A 17,914-nucleotide genomic window follows, 5' to 3' on the forward strand; every position below is an offset into this window, starting at 1 on the left:
ACACCACAAAAATACATAGAGACCTAAGACAACAACATAGCAAGGCAGAAACACATGACAACATAGCATGGTAGCAGCACAACATGGTAGCAGCACAAAACATGGTACAAACATTGTTGGGAACAAAGGACAAGAAGGCAGAGCCAACAATACATCATGCAAAGCAGCCACAACTGTCAGTAAGAGTGTCCATGATTGAGTCTTTGAATAAAAACTGTTTGTTGCTGCTCGTTCCAGCTGCTAGCAGGAACGAACTGAAAAGTGGAGCGACCCATGGATGTGTGCGCTTTGGTGACATTTAACAGAATGTGACTGGCAGAACGGGTGGAGGATGAGGGCTGCAGTAGATAGATAGGGTGGAGTGAGGCTTAAGAGGGTTTTATAAATAAGCATCAACCAGTGGGTCTTGCGACAGGTATACAGAGATGACCAGTTTACAGAGGAGTCTAAAGTGCAGTGATGTGTCTTATAAGGAGCATTGGTGGCAAATCTGATGGCCGAATGGTAAAGAACATCTAGCCGCTCGAGAGCACCCATACCTGCCGATCTATAAATTACGCATCTAGCAGTCTAGGATGGGCAGGATGGTCATTTGAACCAGGGTTAGTTTGACCGCTGGGGTAAAAGAGGAGCGATTACGAAAGAGGACACCAAGTCTAGATTTAACTTTAGCCTGCAGCTTTGATATGTGCTGAGAGAAGGACAGTGTACCGGAGGAATATACCATTTTAATATTTTTGGGTGTGAGTGTAACAGTACAAATTTAGACCGTCCCCTCGCCCATAGCCGGGCGCGAACTGGGGACCTTCTGCACACATCAACAGTCACCCTCGAAGCATCGTTACCCATCGCGCCACAAAAGCTGTGGCCCTTGCAGAGCAAGGGGAACTACTACTTCAAGGTCTCAGAGCAAGTGACGTCACTGATTGAAACGCTATTTAGCGCCCACGCTAACTAAGCTAGCCGTTTCACATCCGTTACACTCACCCCCCTTTTGACCTTCCTCCTTTTTCCGCAGCAACCAGTAATCCGGGTCACGGCACCAATGTAACAGTACAAATTTAGACCGTCCCCTCGCCCATAGCCGGGCGCGAACTGGGGACCTTCTGCACACATCAACAGTCACCCTCGAAGCATCGTTACCCATCGCGCCACAAAAGCCGCGGCCCTTGCAGAGCAAGGGGAACTACTACTTCAAGGTCTCAGAGCAAGTGACGTCACTGATTGAAACGCTATTTAGCGCCCACGCTAACTAAGCTAGCCGTTTCACATCCGTTACATGAGTAACGGGAAAAAAACGGCCTCAGCGACAATTATTTGAATAATTCAATGGATGCTTTGTGTCTCCTTCTTGTCTTTCTGGGCCAGGCGTCAGTTAAACTGCAGTACCGAAGCAAAAACTGTGCTTCAAGAACCGGAACACTGGCCCCTTGGCTCCTCCACTTAGAAAAGTAAAGGCAAAGATTTGTATAATTAACTCAAGATTAACCAGAGTCTGTCGTTTCCAATGGGAGCAAATTAATCATAGTGGGCAGAACAAGCAAGGAGGTGGGCAGAGCCAAGCACGAGCTAGTGAGATCTTATTGGCGCGTTCTAGTATTTATTTGCATATTTCCGTTAGGGAACGCCTATGAATTGCGCGTGTCCAATCACTAAATTTGCCCTTGCACTCCTTCTAAAAAACACAATTTTATGAAACTTCTGCAAAGGGTAAAGTCTACAAAATGCAGTACACTCAGTTAGTTACAGATTCTAGTTTTGGAAACAGAAAACTGTATTGGGATCAAATGTTTAATCGATGAGAAAATTTGCTTTATTGGTGTGGGAAACAAGTGAAAAGCAAGTGAAATAGATAATAAACAAAAGTGAAATAAACATTTACAGTAACCAATACACTCACAAAAGTTCCAAAATAAAATACATTTCAAATGTTATATTATGTGCAAATAGTACAATACAAAAGTGAAAATAAGTAAACATAATTATGGGTTGTATTTATAATAGTGTTTGCTCTTCACTGGTTGCCCTTTTCTTGTGGCAACAAGTCACAAATCTTGCTGCTGTGGTATTTCACCCAATAGATATGTGAGTTTATCCAAATTGTGTTTGTTTTTGAATTCTTTGTGGGTCTGTGTAATCTGAGGGAAATATGTGTCTCTAATATTGTCATACATTTGGCAGGAGGTTAGGAAGTGCATCTCAGTTTCCACCTCATTTTGTGGACAGTGTGCACATAACCAGTCTTCTCTTCAGAGCCATGTCTGCCTACCACGGCCTTTCTCAAAAGCAAGGCCATGCTCACTGAAGTCGGTACATAGTAAAACCTTCCTTAAGTTTGGTCAGTCACAGTGATCAGGTATTCTGCCACTGTGTACACTCTGGTTAGGGCCAAATAGCATCCTAGTTTGTGCAGTTGTTAATTCTTTCCAATGTGTCAAGTAATTATCTTTTTATTTTTTTCGTGATTTGGAACACGATTTGGAAATATCTGGCTCATTGTTCTATCTTTGGTAGTCATCTACATTAGTAGTTCTCTGTCGCTCTCTAGTGGGTCATTTTGTCCAAAACGCGACTGCGCACGCATACAACCCCCGCACCGGCTTCTGACGTACAACAAAATGGCGGCGTCCATGTTACGATGACTAATTCAATATAAATATAAAACGAGTTAATCGATTGTTGATAGTGTTACTCATTATTCAGTCTACATGATAAAGGTAATTGTGCTTATTTTCAGATTTTAGACCACGTACGTTAGACATGCGTGTGTTTTGGATTAGTTGAAATGTCATTAGCTGGCGTTAGCCTCTCGAGGGAGTGCTAAAGTTAAGTTTAGCAAGTTAACTTAGCTAGCTAACGTTAGCAACTTCGGCCTGAAAGCTAGTAAGCTAGCTAGAATGATAAAGGTAAACATCCTTCTAGCTAGCTTACAACACTATATGTTTGTGATATGTTTAGTTTTTATAACTCTAGCTAGCTAGCTTACTAGCTAACGTTACCCTATTTCTTCATCCAAGATGACAAAACACCATTCATTCATGCTGTGAATGATCCCTTCCTCCTCGGTTGCCAGTCTTCTAGTTCAGCGGCTCCATCACCCTCCTCGCTTCTCCAGATGAAGGAAAACAACCACCCCGCTAGTGGTCAAGCCTTCCTGGACCATATCAAGCCATGCTGGTACTGGGACAAGAAGGACCTGGCCCACACCCCGTCCCAGTCCGAGGGCCTGGACCCAGCCACCGAGGCCCGGTACCGCAGGGAGGGGGCCCGGTTCATATTTGATGTGGGGACCAGACTTGGACTGTATCCTTTTACACACTAGATATTGGAAAGTCATTTCATTTAGGGGCAGTGCTCGGTGACATCACAAAAAAAATTATTACAGGTTCACAATATTATTAACATTCAATATATCAAAATATATAACCATACACAAGGAAAGTGATAAATATTTACAATGATGTATATCTATGTGTACTGAGTGTATAAAACATTTTAAGGACACCTTCCTAATATTTAGCTGCATCCCCACTTTTGTTCTCAGAACAACCTGAGAGCAACCAGAACAACCTCAATTCATTGGGCCACAGGGATGTAGGCCCATGTTGACTCCAATGCTTCCCATAGTTTGTCAAGTTGTCTGAATGGCCTTTGGGTGGTGGACCATTCTTGATACAGACAGGAAACTGTTGAACATGGAAAGAAACCGCAGCGTTGCAGTTCTTGACACAACCCAGTGCGCCTGGCACTTATTACCATTACCCTGTTCAGAGGCACTTAAATATTTTGTCTTGCCCAATAACCCTCTGAATGGCACACATACACAATTCATGTCACAAGGCTTAAAAGTCCTTCTTTAACCTGTTTCTGCCACTTCATCTACACTGATTGAAGTGGATTTAACAAGTGACATCAATAAGGGATCATAGCTTTCACCTGGTCAGGCTATGTCATGGAAAGAGCAGATGTCCTTAATGTTTTGTACTCTCAGTGTATATTCAATTAGGGTAAAAAAAAACAACTCGTTTTTACATTTTAGAACTAAAAATGGTTTCAAGTCCTCCTCCTGGTTGGTTGAATTTACCCTTAACTCTGTTATCAGACATTATGACACCTTGGCAACAGGTATCATCTACTTCCACCGCTTCTACATGTTTCACTCCTTCAAACAGTTCCCCAGATATGTGAGTATAGCCTTTACAGTACTGGTGTCACTATGCTTAAGGGATTTCTGCAATGTTCATTAGTACTATTATCATTTACATTTAGCAGACACACTTAGCCAAAGGGACTTGCAATGCTATACTTGCCTTCACAAATCGGAATGATTGAACACAGTCATGTTGTCAACATTTTAATCTCAGTGGTGCATACCTGTGCTGGGATTAAATGGTGAGTGAGACCTGTGTATTGTGTACAGTTCCTTCAGAAAGTATTCACACCCCTTTACTTTTTTCCATATTTTGTTGTCTTACAGCCTGATAATTAAAATGGATTAAATTGAGATGTTTTGGTCTCTGGCCTACACACAATACCCCATAATGTCAAAGTTGAGTTATGTTTTAAGACATTTTTTACTAATTCATTAAAAATTAAAAATGTTTACGTCAATAAGTATTCAACACCTTCGTTATGGCCTAAATAAATTCAAGAGTGAAAATGTGCTTAACAAGTCATTTACGTTGCACGAACTCACTCTGTGTGCAATAATAGTGTTTATCTCCACACATACAATTATCTGTAAGGTCCCTCTGTCGAGCAGTGAATTTCAACCACAAACACCAGGGAGGTTATCCAATGCTCGCAAAGAACTTGCAGACATTGAATTTCCCTTTTGAGCATGGTGAAGTTATTCATGACACTCTGAATGCTGTGTCAATATCAAATCAGTTTTATTTATATAGCCCTTCTTACATCAGCTGATCTTTTTTTATTCAACTAGGCAAGTCAGTTAAGAACAAATTCTTATTTTCAATGACGGCCTAGGAACAGTGGGTTAACTGCCTGTTCAGGGTTTGCAACCTTCCGGTTACTAGTCCAACGCTCTAACCACTAGGCTATCCTGCCGCCCCATATATCAAAGTGCTGTACAGAAACCCAGCCTAAAACCCCCAAACAGCAAGCAATGCAGATGTAGAAGCACGTTGGCTAGCAAAAACTCCCCAGAAAGGCCAATACATACCCAGTCACGACAACGATACAGGCGTCCTTTCTAACTCTGTTGCCGAGAAGAAGAAAAGCACCCAGGGATTTCATCACGAGGCCAATGGTGACTTTAAAACAGTTGCCTAGCTTAATGGCTGTTATAGGAGAAAACTGAGGATGGATCAACAACATTGTAGTTACTCCACAATACTAACCTAATTATCCTGTTATCCTGTTTGGCACTAAAATAATACTGCAAAAAGTGTGGCAAAGCAATTAAAGTTGCACGATGCAGAAATCGCTCCGCCATTTCCTGGTTGCTAAAACTCTAATAGTTCCCCTAATTTCAGTTTGTGACAATGTGTAGGGAATCATTGTACCATGAAAACCGCAGTGAAATAATATATTTTCCAGAATACAAAGTGCTATGTTTGGCGCAAATCCAATACAACACATTACTGAGTAACACTCCATATTTTCAAGTATGGTGGTGGCTGTGTCATGTTATGGGAATGCTTCTAATTTTTAAGGACTGGGAAGTTTTTCAGGATGAAAAAAATAAATGGAATGGAGCTAAGCACTGGCGGTTTCCACCAGACATTGTGAAATTAATTCACCTTTCTGCAGGACAATAACCTTAAACACAAGGCCAAATATACACTGGATTTGCTTCGCAAGAAGACAGTGAATGTTCCTGAGTGGCCTAGTTACGGTTTTGACTTAAATCGGCTTGAAAATCTATGGCAAGACTTGAAAATGGTTGTCTAGCAATGATCAACTTAACAAAGCTTGAATAATAAAAAATTAAAAAAATTGCAAAAATTGTACAATCCAGGTGTGGAAAGCTCTTAGACTTACCCAGAAAGACTCACAGCTGTCATCACTGCCAAAAGTGATTCTAATATGTGAATACTTATGTAAATTAGGTATTTCATTTTCAGTACATTTGCAAACATTTCTAAAATCATATTTTCACTTTGTCATTATGGTGTATAGTGTAAAGATGGGTGAGGAAAAAACATTTTAAACCCATTTTGAAGTCAGGCTGTAACACAACAACATGTGGAATAAGTCACAGGGGGTATGAATACTTCCTGAAGGCACCCTGTCTCCAGGTGACAGGTGCGTGTTGTCTCTTCCTGGCTGGGAAAGTGGAGGAGACCCCTAAGAAATGTAAAGACATCATCAAGACGGCTCGCAGCTTACTGAACGACGTACAGTTCGCCCAGTTTGGAGACGACCCAAAGGTGAGAAATATCTTACTCCATTCACTCTTCTCCTTCCTCTGTTTGTACAGTGAAGTCCTGCTGGTAACCTTGTCACACGTGCTAACCCAAACGAAACTGTGCTAGCTCGATAATAGGCTTTTCTTTTCACAGTGTCCTTTTCAGCACAGTTCCAACCATAAAATGGTGTCCCCCATGTACTTAACACACGTCTAATTAGCGACGTCGTATTATACAGTGCTCTTCATTAGTCTTCTTTTGTATCGGCATTAGCACAGTAAACTTGAAAAAACAAAAAAAAGTAAGATTGTGCTGATTTATTAGCACATTGAACCATGTTGCGCGCCTTGGTTTAAAAACTCTCTGGGTTGTACCAAAACAATTACATCATATCTGCATTCCTCCATATGCACCTTCAAGATTACGGTGGATGCTTAGCCAGGCCAAGTCAATACTGCTAGATTTTTTTTTGTAGTAGTGTGAAAAGCCCTTGTGTTTCCTTTACTTTACGCTCTTGTTTGGGTCCTGGGATGTATCCTAGGATTTTCGCCATCAACAGGAAGAGGTTATGGTGCTAGAGAGGATCCTGCTACAGACGATCAAGTTTGACCTGCAAGTGGAACACCCTTACATGTTCCTGCTGCGATACGCCAAACAGCTCAAAGGTCTGAAAGGTGGTGTTTCCATCTTAGTTTGACTTCATTTCCAACACTTCATTTCCAACTTTTCATTTCCAACTGTCTTTGTTTTATTCTAGGTGACAAAACCAAAGTTCAGAAGCTGGTGCAGATGGCCTGGACCTTCGTCAACGACAGGTGGGCCAAACATAACACAATAGTTTGGACTCCTTACAGTGTCTCTAGTTACGTTTGACCTGAAGGCTTGTATGTTGTTACAGGTCTCCTATGTATACTCCTGTTTCCTGTCATATATAGTACCTCACCTTACAGTGTCTCTAGTTACGTCTGACCTGAAGGCTTGTATGTTGTTACAGGTCTCCTATGTATACTCCTGTTTCCTGTCATATATAGTACCTCACCTTACAGTGTCTCTAGTTACGTCTGACCTGAAGGCTTGTATGTTGTTACAGGTCTCCTATGTATACTCCTGTTTCCTGTCATATATAGTACCTCATCTTACAGTGTCTCTAGTTACGTCTGACCTGAAGGCTTGTATGTTGTTACAGGTCTCCTATGTATACTCCTGTTTCCTGTCATATATAGTACCTCACCTTACAGTGTCTCTAGTTACATCTGACCTGAAGGCTTGTATGTTGTTACAGGTCTCCTATGTATACTCCTGTTTCCTGTCATATATAGTACCTCACCTTACAGTGTCTCTAGTTACATCTGACCTGAAGGCTTGTATGTTGTTACAGGTCTCCTATGTATACTCCTGTTTCCTGTCATATATAGTACCTCACCTTACAGTGTCTCTAGTTACGTTTGACCTGAAGGCTTGTATGTTGTTACAGGTCTCCTATGTATACTCCTGTTTCCTGTCATATATAGTACCTCACCTTACAGTGTCTCTAGTTACGTCTGACCTGAAGGCTTGTATGTTGTTACAGGTCTCCTATGTATACTCCTGTTTCCTGTCATATATAGTACCTCACCTTACAGTGTCTCTAGTTACGTCTGACCTGAAGGCTTGTATGTTGTTACAGGTCTCCTATGTATACTCCTGTTTCCTGTCATATATAGTACCTCACCTTACAGTGTCTCTAGTTACGTCTGACCTGAAGGCTTGTATGTTGTTACAGGTCTCCTATGTATACTCCTGTTTCCTGTCATATATAGTACCTCACCTTACAGTGTCTCTAGTTACGTCTGACCTGAAGGCTTGTATGTTGTTACAGGTCTCCTATGTATACTCCTGTTTCCTGTCATATATAGTACCTCATCTTACAGTGGTTGGTTCTCTCCTTCTCTCATCTTACAGTATTCATTGAGGAGTATTGTACGACTTTGTATTTGCTTCCACCTCTAAACTGCTCTCTCTCTCTGTTCCTATCTCTCTCTCCCCCCAGTCTGTGCACCATGCTGTCCCTGCAGTGGGAACCAGAGATCATAGCTGTAGCAGTCATGTACCTGGCTGGACGGCTGTGTAAGTTTGACATCCAGGAGTGGACGTCCAAGCAGTCGTCACGGCGATGGTGGGAGCAGTTTGTCCAGGACGTCCCAGTGGAGCTGCTAGAAGGTATAGACAGGAAGTCTCTGACAGGATCTAGTGGAATATGTAATGCTGTATATTTGCCTTTCTGGACCTGCCTTCCAACATTGTGAGAGAGAAGAAGTTATTGATCTTTGTGTAAAAACATTTATTTGTAATGTAACAATTTCATATTTTTTTCTTTTGTCTCGTAGGGCTGAATCCTAAATTGAGATCTGTTCCCATAACTAAGCAAATCGCTTATTGACATGATTTATGCAACATGTCCAATGTGTAGCATATTTATCAAGTTAGAATTCGACCCATATTGTCCCTGTCTGCCGAACCTCGCCTCTCCTAATCTCTCTCTTCCCAGACATCTGTCACCAGATCCTGGACCTGTACTCCCAGGGGAAGACTCCCATCCCTCCAGGCCTGGAGCAGGAGACCAAGCAGAGAGGTCCACCCCACTCCCCGGTCCCTGCCCCTCCTCCAGTCCCAGAACCTCCACAGGACCAGCCTCCAGGGGGTGCTCCACCGCCCCCTCCACCCAAGAAGAACTCACCCCAGGGCAGCCCACCACGCCAGCTTAAACGCACACATGTGAGTGTGTGTTGTGTGCCTTACTGCGTTGTCCCTGGATGTTTCAGCTCAGCTGGTGATAAAGAAAACCCACTTTTCCATCTGGGGATCAATACAGTTTATTCATTCATTCAATAAATTATTAATTAACTCATTCATTCAATAAATTATTAATTAACTCATTCATTCAATAAATTATCAATTAACTCATTCATTCAATAAATTATCAATTAACTCAGTCATTCAATAAATTATCAATTAACTCATTCATTCATTAAATTATCAATTAACTCATTCATTCAATAAATTATCAATTAACTCATTCATTCAATAAATTATCAATTAACTCATTCATTCATTAAATTATCAATTAACTCATTCATTCATTAAATTATCAATTAACTCATTCATTCAATAAATTATCAATTAACTCATTCATTCAATAAATTATCAATTAACTCATTCATTCAATAAATTATCAATTAACTCATTCATTCATTAAATTATCAATTAACTCATTCATTCAATAAATTATCAATTAACTCATTCATTCAATAAATTATCAATTAACTCATTCATTCATTCATTTGTGTGTAGTATCTGTGGATAAAAGTGATCATTCAACCACCCTGACGTCATAGTTTCTCTATAGTTTCTCTATAGTTCTGTAGTAGCTTACCATAACTAAAGTGCTCAGAGGTCAAATTTGGTGCTTGTATTGTGTGCCTGCTTGAAGCAGCAGTGTATGTGAGTGACTATCTCTCTTTTTGTCTTCTCAGAGTTCTCTGAAAGAGGAACCTAAACCACCAGAACAAGTGGGTTGTAAGATTCCACGGTTGGAGAGCCCTATGCCCCCGCTGCCCACTTCACAACCCCCTCCTGGTGAGTGTCTCTTGGGTCGTTCCTCCTCAAAAAGCACCAGAAAGAAGATTTCAAAACCCACCCTCTCAGATTGTTCTGAAATCGCTTCTGTAGTTAGTAACAGATACCATTAGCATTCCGAAACTATAATTTGATCATTGAGAAATTAAGATAATTGTTTGCACCCAATTTGACCATTTAAATTTATATCTTATATATATACATCTTCAATAAATACTGTATATTACCCAATGTCTGATTTGGACCAAAGTTCTTCCTACCAATGAGACATGAGAAATCCCCTAAAACATTCTCCACACCCCATGCCAATCTCACCCCAACAACCAGTATCAGTTCTCGGTGTTTGACAAGTAGTATGAAGCTGTGGCTTGGAGTATTGCTTCTCCATACTATATAATGTATTCCCTGTGAATCTGGTTATGTTTTTTGCCCCTGTTCAGTGACATTAGTAATTGAAGCTGCTCGCTTAAGTAGTGTGGAAGTACCAGGTTTTGATCACTAAATGTTCCTGTGACCACACACAATCCATTTTTTATCATGAGCCAAGTCTATTGGTTTTCTACCCAAAGTTGCGAAAGAAATGTTGTGATCTCCTAGTGGTTAGAGTGTAGGCGGCAGGTATCCTAGTGGTTAGAGCATTGGACTAGTAACCGGAAAGTTGCAAGTTCAAACCCCCGAGCTGACATGGTACAAATCTGTCGTTCTGCCCCTGAACAAGGCAGTTAACCCACTGTTCCTAGGGCCGTCATTGAAAATAAGAATTTGTTCTTAACTGACTTGCCTAGTTAAATAAAGGTAAAATAAATAAAACATCTATTTAATAAACACAAGACACCAGCAAAATGTATAAAAGAAGGAACAGCAACATCTAGTGGTCAAAGCCTGGTACTTCCACACTACTTTATGGTAAATAATGCCTTAAATAATGTCTTACTCATTGGTAGGAAGAAGTTTGGTTCAAATCAGAATTTGAGTACTTTATTTATTGAACATTATCGGAATCCTATAAATTTAAATTGGTTGCAACCAATAAGATTCATTTCTCAGAGGTTAAAATTACATTTCAGCAAAATAATGTTTTAGGAATGCGATTCTTACCTGTTCTAAGAACAGTAACACTTTCAGAACTAGCTGAGATGATGATGGGTGTCTTGGCTTGCTGAAATGACACGGAACAGGTCTTACTTCTCAGTAGTTTCTCATCATTTTCCAAGATGGCGTAGCAGTCAGACGTCCTTTGTCCTCGTTTTATCGTGTCCCGTGTATATATCTTTTTATACGCATATCTTTTTTTTTTCTAAAACTCAACTTCAAAACATTCCTGCAACCCGCCACACCCAATGTGGTGCGGATCAGTTTTTTTCTAAAGTATTATTCACCTCGAATAAGGAATCCCACAACAGAAGCTAGCCAGCTCACTAGCTAGCAGTCAGCTAATCACTGCTAGCGGTCCACAGCTAACCTTTAGCTCGGAAAGCTCCCGCCAGTTTGTACAATGCGACTCAAACCAGAGCATACCGGACCTATTTTCTCTCCATATCCCCGGATTCCTACCGCAAGCTCTGGACATTTTCACCTGGATCTTCGCAGCTAGCTAGCTGCTATCCGACTACTGGCTAACGTTTTTCCCGGAGTAAGCACCAATTAGCCTGCAGCCCATGCTAGGCCCTTTCTCCCAGCTTGCTAGAGGCCCATCAGCCACTCCTGGGCTACAATACCCGGACCCCTTCTACTGCCTGTACGTGGCACGGAACCCCGCCGATCCTTAATGACTGGACTACGACTTTATCTACTCGAGGGGGTACTCAACTGACCTCTACATCGCGACCACCCCTGAATGCGCACCCCTCTGCTACTCAGAACCCTACTAATCCATCACGACTGGTCTATTGACGTCACCAACGCGGAGACCAAAACAGATTTTACTCTGTCGAGATGCCCCTCTAAGGCCCTTTTGCTAGCTTGCTAGCCCCGGTCTGCTAGCTTGTAGCCCCGGCCTGCTAGCTGTCTGAATCGCCGTGTCTCCAGCCAGTCCAACCACTCACTGGACCCCTGTTGGTCACCCGGCTACGCATGCCTCTCCATAATATCAATATGCCTTGTCCATTACTGTCCTGGTTAGTGATTATTGTCTTTTTTCACTGTAGAGCCTCTAGCCCTGATCAATATGCCTTAACCTACCACCTCCCACATATGCAGTGACATCACCTGGTTTAAACATCTCCAGAGACAATATCTCTCTCAATATCATTACTCAATGCCTAAGTTTACTTCCAATGTACTCACATCCTACCATGCCTTGAATCCATTCTCTCATGCCCAGAAACCTGCTCCTTTTAGCCTTTAGCCGTACCCTCATCCTACTCCTCCTCGGTTCCTCTGGTGATGTAGAGGTTAATCCAGGCCCTGCAGTGCCTAGCTCCACTCCCACTCCCCAGGTGCTCTCATTTGTTGACTTCTGTAACCGTAAAAGCCTTGGTTTCATGCATGTTAACATTAGAAGCCTCCTCCCTAAGTTTGTTTTATTCACTGCTTTAGCACACTCTGCCAACCCTGATGTCCTAGCCGTGTCTGAATTCTGGCTTAGGAACACCAAAAACCCTGAAGTTTCCATCCCTAACTAGAAACAAGTCTCTCACTGTTGCCGCTTGCTATAGACCACCCTCTGCCCCCAGCTGTGCCCTGGACACCATATGTGAATTGATTTCCCCCCGATCTATCTTCAGAGGTCGTGCTGCTAGGTGACCTAAACTGGGACATGCTTAACACCCCGGCCATCCTACAATCTATGCTTGATGCCCTCAATCTCACACAAATGATCAATGAACCCACCAGGTACAACCCCAAATCCGTAAACACTTGCACCCTCATAGATATCATCCTAACCAACCTGCCCTCAAAATACACCTCTGCTGTTTTCAACCACCCCTCATCACTGTTAAACGCTCCCTAAAACACTTCAGCATGCAGGCATTTCTAATCGACCTGGCCCGGGTATCTTGGAAGGATATTGACCTCATTCCGTCAGTAGAGGATGCCTGGTTAATCTTTAAAAGTGCCTACCTCACCATCTTAAATTAGCATGCCCCATTAAAAAATGTAGAACCAGGAACAGATATAGTCCTTGGTTCTCTCCAGACCTGACTGCCCTTGACCAGCACAAAAACATCCCGTGGAGTTCTGCATTAGTATCGAACAGCCCCCGAGATATGCAACGTTTCAGGGAAGTTAGGAACAAATATACACAGGCAGTTAGGAAAGCCAAGGATAGCTTTTTCAAGCAGAAATTTGCATCCTGTAGCACAAACCCCAAAAAGTTCTGGGACACTGTAAAGTCCATGGAGAATAAGATAATCTCCTCCCAGCTGCCCACTGCACAGAGGATAGGAAACACTGTCACCACCGATAAAATCCACTATAATTGATCATTTCAAAAAGCATTTTTCCATGGCTGGCCATGCTTTCCACCTGGCTACCCCTACCCTGGTCAACAGCCCTGCGCTCCCCACAGCAACTCGCCCAAACCTCCCCCATTTCTCCTTCACCCAAATCCAGATAGCTTATGTTCTGAAAGAGCTGCAAAATCTGGACCCCTACAAATCAGCCGGGCTAGACAATCTGGACCCTTTCTTTCTAAAATGATCTGCCGAAATTGTTGCAACCCCTATTACTAGCCTGTTCAACCTCTTTCGTATCATCTGAGATTCCCAAAGATTTGAAAGCTGCCGCGGTCATCCCCCTCTTCAAAGGGGGAGACACTCTTGACCCAAACTGCTACAGACTTATATCTATTCTACCATGCCTTTCTAAGGTCTTTGAAAGCCAAGTTAACAAACAGATTACCGACCATTTCGAATCTCAGCGCACCTTCTCCACTATGCAATCTGGTTTCAGAGCTAATCATAGGTACACCTCAGCCACGCTCAAGGTCCTAAACGATATCATAACTGCTATCGATAAGAGACATTACTGTGCAGCCGTATTCATCGACCTGGCTAAGGCTTTCGACTCTGTCAATTACAACATTCTTATTGGCAGACTCAACAGCCTTGGTTTCTCAAATGATTGCCTCACCTGGTTCACCAACTACTTCTCCGATGGAGTTCAGTATGTCAAATCGGAGGGCCTGTTGTCCGGACCTCTGGCAGTCTCTATGGGGGTGCCACAGAGTTCAATTCTCGGGCCGACTCTCTTCTCTGTATACGTCAATGATGTCGCTCTAGCTGCTGGTGATTCTTTGATCCACCTCTACGCAGACGACACCATTCTGTATATTTCTGGCACCTCTTTGGACACTGTGTTAACTAACCTCCAGATGAGCTTCAATGCCATACAACTCTCCTTCCGTGGCCTCCAACTGCTCTTAAATGCAAGTAAAACTAAATGCATGCTTTTCAACCGATCGCTGCCCGCACCTGCCCGCCTGTCCAGCATCACTACTCTGGACGGTTCTGACTTAGAATATGTGGACAACTACAAATACCTAGGTGTCTGGTTAGACTGTAAACTCTCCTTCCAGACTCGAATTAAACATGTCCAATCCAAAATTAAATCTAGAATCGGCTTCCTATTTCGCAACAAAGCATCCTTCACACATGCTGCCAAACATAGCCTCGTAAAACTGACCATCCTACCAATCCTCAACTTCGGCAATGTCATTTACAAAATAGCCTACAACACTCTACTCAACAAACTGGATGCAGTCTATCACAGTGCCATCCACTTTGTCACCAAAGCCCCATATACTACCCACCACTGCGACCTGTATGCTCTCGTTGGCTGGCCCTCACTTCATACTCGTCGCCAAACCCACTGGCTCCAGGTTATCTACAAGTCTCTGCTAGGTAAAGCCCTGCCTTATCTCAGCTCCCTGGTCACCATAGCAGCACCCACCCGTAGCATGAGCTCCAGCAGGTATATCTCACTGGTCACCCCCAAAACCAGTTCTTCCTTTGGCTGCCTTTCCGTCCAGTTCTCTGCTGCCAATGACTGGAACGAACTGCAAAAATCTCTGAAGCTGGAGACTCTTACCTCCCTCACTAGCTTTAAGCACCAGCTGTCAGAGCAGCTCACAGATTACTGCACCTGTACATAGCCCATCTGTAAACAGCCCATCCAATCGTCCTCATCCCCATACTGTATTTATTTATTTATCTTGCTTCTTTGCACCCCAGTATCTCTACTTGCACATTCATCTTCTGCACATCCTACCATTCCAGTGTTTAACTGCTATATTGTAATTCCTTCGCCACCATGGTCTATTTATTGCCTTACCTCCCTTATCCTACCTCATTTGCACATGCTGTATATAGATTTTTCCACTGTATTATTGACTGTATGTTTGTTTTACTCCATGTGTTGTTGTTGGATGTGTCGAACTGCTTTGCTTTACCTTGGCCAGGTCGCAGTTGCAAATGAGAACTTGTTCTCAACTAGCCAACCTGGTTGAATAAAGGTGAAATTTAAAAAAATATGCAATAACAGCAGTAGCTTCTGATCATCTTTGTCTTATCGGAGAGAATAGCTGGTCAGTTGTTATATGATGGATGAAGTGGCATATTTATGTTGTGTGTTTAATGAGACAGTTGTAGAGATGTGGGTGCAGGGCCTTTCTGTAAGAGCAGAAAACACAACAGGCGTTCCAATCTTTAGGCCTTCTTAGAATCCCAATGTACATAACTAACTTCCCCCCCAGCCTAGTCAGAACACTCCCCACCCCCCCTCCTCCTGCCCTGCTCTCTCAGACCAATCTGATTACTGTTGCAACGAGTACTCCGCAGGGAGTGTAAAGTCTAAACTCTGGGAATACTAGGAATGACTGTCTGGGTAGAAGTGTGTTGGATGTTTTCAGGTCTCAAACTTTTGGTCTTGTTGAACAGGAATTATAACCTATGATTAGGATGGTTTGTTTAGTGGAGTTGGAAATGACATGATTTCTCTCTTTCTTTCCGTCTCTCTCCATAGATCGTAGAGCACCACCGGTCCCTCCTGAAGCAGAGCCAGCCGTGGGGACTGAACCCGTTCCCCCTCCCCCCTCTCACGCCCCACCCCCCCACCAGCCCCCTCCCCTGCCCCACCGCCCCCCTCCTCCTCCTCCCTCTAGTTACATCATGGGAATGTCCACCTCTAGCTCCTACATGTCAGGGGAAGGCTTCCAGAGCCTTCAGTCTATAATGAAGACAGGGGAACCGTCCTACGCCCCCATGCCCCCCAACTACGGTCCCCCCATGCCCTATCACCCTCACGTTTACCCTAACGCCCCACCCCCTGGCCCCCCACCCAGCGCCTACCCACCCCCCAACCTGCCCCCTCCCTCCCCAGCATACCCTCCACCGGGCTACAACCACAGCTACCCTGAGTACCCCCCTCCCCCTCCACGCATGCCCCCTCCAGGGATGGGTATGCCTCCTGGGGTGTACCCCCTGCCACCAGGCCAGCCTCAGGTGCCCCTGCCACCCCCTGGCATGCCCATGAATCATGGGGGATGGATGAGATGAGAGGAAGAGAAATGTGGAAGAAAAGTAGAGGAATGTCTGATGCTTAGCAGTCCTGTTCCTGTTGTCAGTCCTGGGTCGTGTTCATTAGGCACCAAACAGAAGAAAGTCCCTCAGTTTGGTTATCTGAACTTGTCCAATAAGAAATACTCCTTTTCGGCTTTCTGTTGCAAAACAGTTTGGTACATTGTGTCCTAATGAGTACGACTCTGGAGTCCACTGGAGATCTTAACAAATAAAGGAGCGATCTGTTTAATGTACATGATCTTAGAGGCGTTGTGGAATCCCATACATGTACATCTTTATGATCCCTGGAATCTGAACAGGCATTCTGTAGAGATTCTATCAGTTCCACATTCCAAAGGGTTCCTTTTGAGAGTACACGAGGCAGATGATATTGAATCCTTAACATGGTTGAACACATTTTGAGATGAATTGAAAGGAAATACAATTGATATTTAGACTGATGGTCCGGTTAATGCTACAAAAAGGCTGCTTGTTTTTGCTTACATATTTTTTGTCTGTGTGAAAATAAAATATTTTCAGTAATCAATATTGTGATAACTTTACCTTGTGTGTGGAAAACCAAGTTGGGTTTATCGCGGAAAATACCAAACTTATTTTTTCCTCCTTATTATTTTAATTTAGCTGTGTGATTATTGGTTAATCTGTCAAATGTATTGGACTGGATGTACCCTGTATAATTACAGTAATTGCACTTAAACTGTTACTTGTAGGAGTCATGAACTGAGAGACGTTGGTAACCCATATCTGAACGGCAGGGCGATAGAGCACTGGACAGCCAGGGGTGTATTTGTACATAATGATCAACTTTACTATGTGAAATCTGAGCGATGGGATCTTTTTAGAATGCTTATATCAATAGTGCCTTAATTAGGCTTTACTTTAACAAACTATTTTGTGCTTTCTATACACACACACACACTTTTATGTCTCGTAGGCCCTTGGGATAATAAAATAAATTTATCTTACTTTGAAACGAGTGTTTGTGTAGTGTTATTAGTCTAGCCAGTGTTACTATTACTGCCATGACTCGTTCCTCAACCCTGCTAATTGAGGCTAGTGTTGAGTGTTTTATGTTGTTGTTGACGTGTGTTTGGGGGTGTATTCACTAGGAAGGAACCAAACGGAAGGGGGAGGGACCTACTTGAATATGTCCAATAGAAACTTGTTTCCGTTCCAAAATGTTTTGGACTAATGAGTACACCCCAGGTGAAGTTCAGACTGTCTGCTTCTCAGGTCCTGACCTTAGGAACTATCAGCTTCACTGTTTTGTCTGTTTGTGACCCCCCACCCCTCCACAAACTACACCCACACATTCACTGACCAGTGGTTTAACCTGTATCCGCTGTATCTGTGTCCACTTTGAAGGTTTTCGCCAATACTGTCAGTCCCATTCCGTTGATCCAACTT

At 43.0% G+C, this 17,914-nt stretch overlaps 1 protein-coding gene across 4 annotated transcripts; it reads left to right on the forward strand.

Moving 5' to 3' along the window:
* Window positions 1-2,555: 2,555 nt before the first annotated feature.
* LOC110529321 (cyclin-K) lies at window positions 2,556-17,483 on the forward strand. Of its 4 annotated transcripts, none has more exons than XM_021611447.2 (10): window positions 2,556-2,717; window positions 3,074-3,303; window positions 4,103-4,184; window positions 6,261-6,392; window positions 6,913-7,045; window positions 7,129-7,186; window positions 8,401-8,570; window positions 8,899-9,125; window positions 9,884-9,986; window positions 15,951-17,483. In XM_021611447.2, the coding sequence occupies exons 1-10, from the start codon at window positions 2,709-2,711 to the stop codon at window positions 16,481-16,483; spliced, it is 1,677 nt and encodes a 558-aa protein (XP_021467122.1). In that variant the 5' UTR covers window positions 2,556-2,708; the 3' UTR covers window positions 16,484-17,483. The 4 variants fall into 4 exon arrangements, with proteins under 4 accessions (XP_021467122.1, XP_021467123.1, XP_021467124.1 ...); XM_021611448.2 differs by having other exon boundaries at window positions 6,913-7,036; XM_021611449.2 differs by having other exon boundaries at window positions 2,557-2,717; window positions 3,018-3,303.
* The last annotated feature ends 431 nt before the right edge of the window (window positions 17,484-17,914 follow it).

The sequence above is a fragment of the Oncorhynchus mykiss genome, chromosome 8 (assembly GCF_013265735.2).
Source record: "Oncorhynchus mykiss isolate Arlee chromosome 8, USDA_OmykA_1.1, whole genome shotgun sequence".
NCBI classification, from domain to species: Eukaryota; Metazoa; Chordata; class Actinopteri; order Salmoniformes; family Salmonidae; genus Oncorhynchus; species Oncorhynchus mykiss.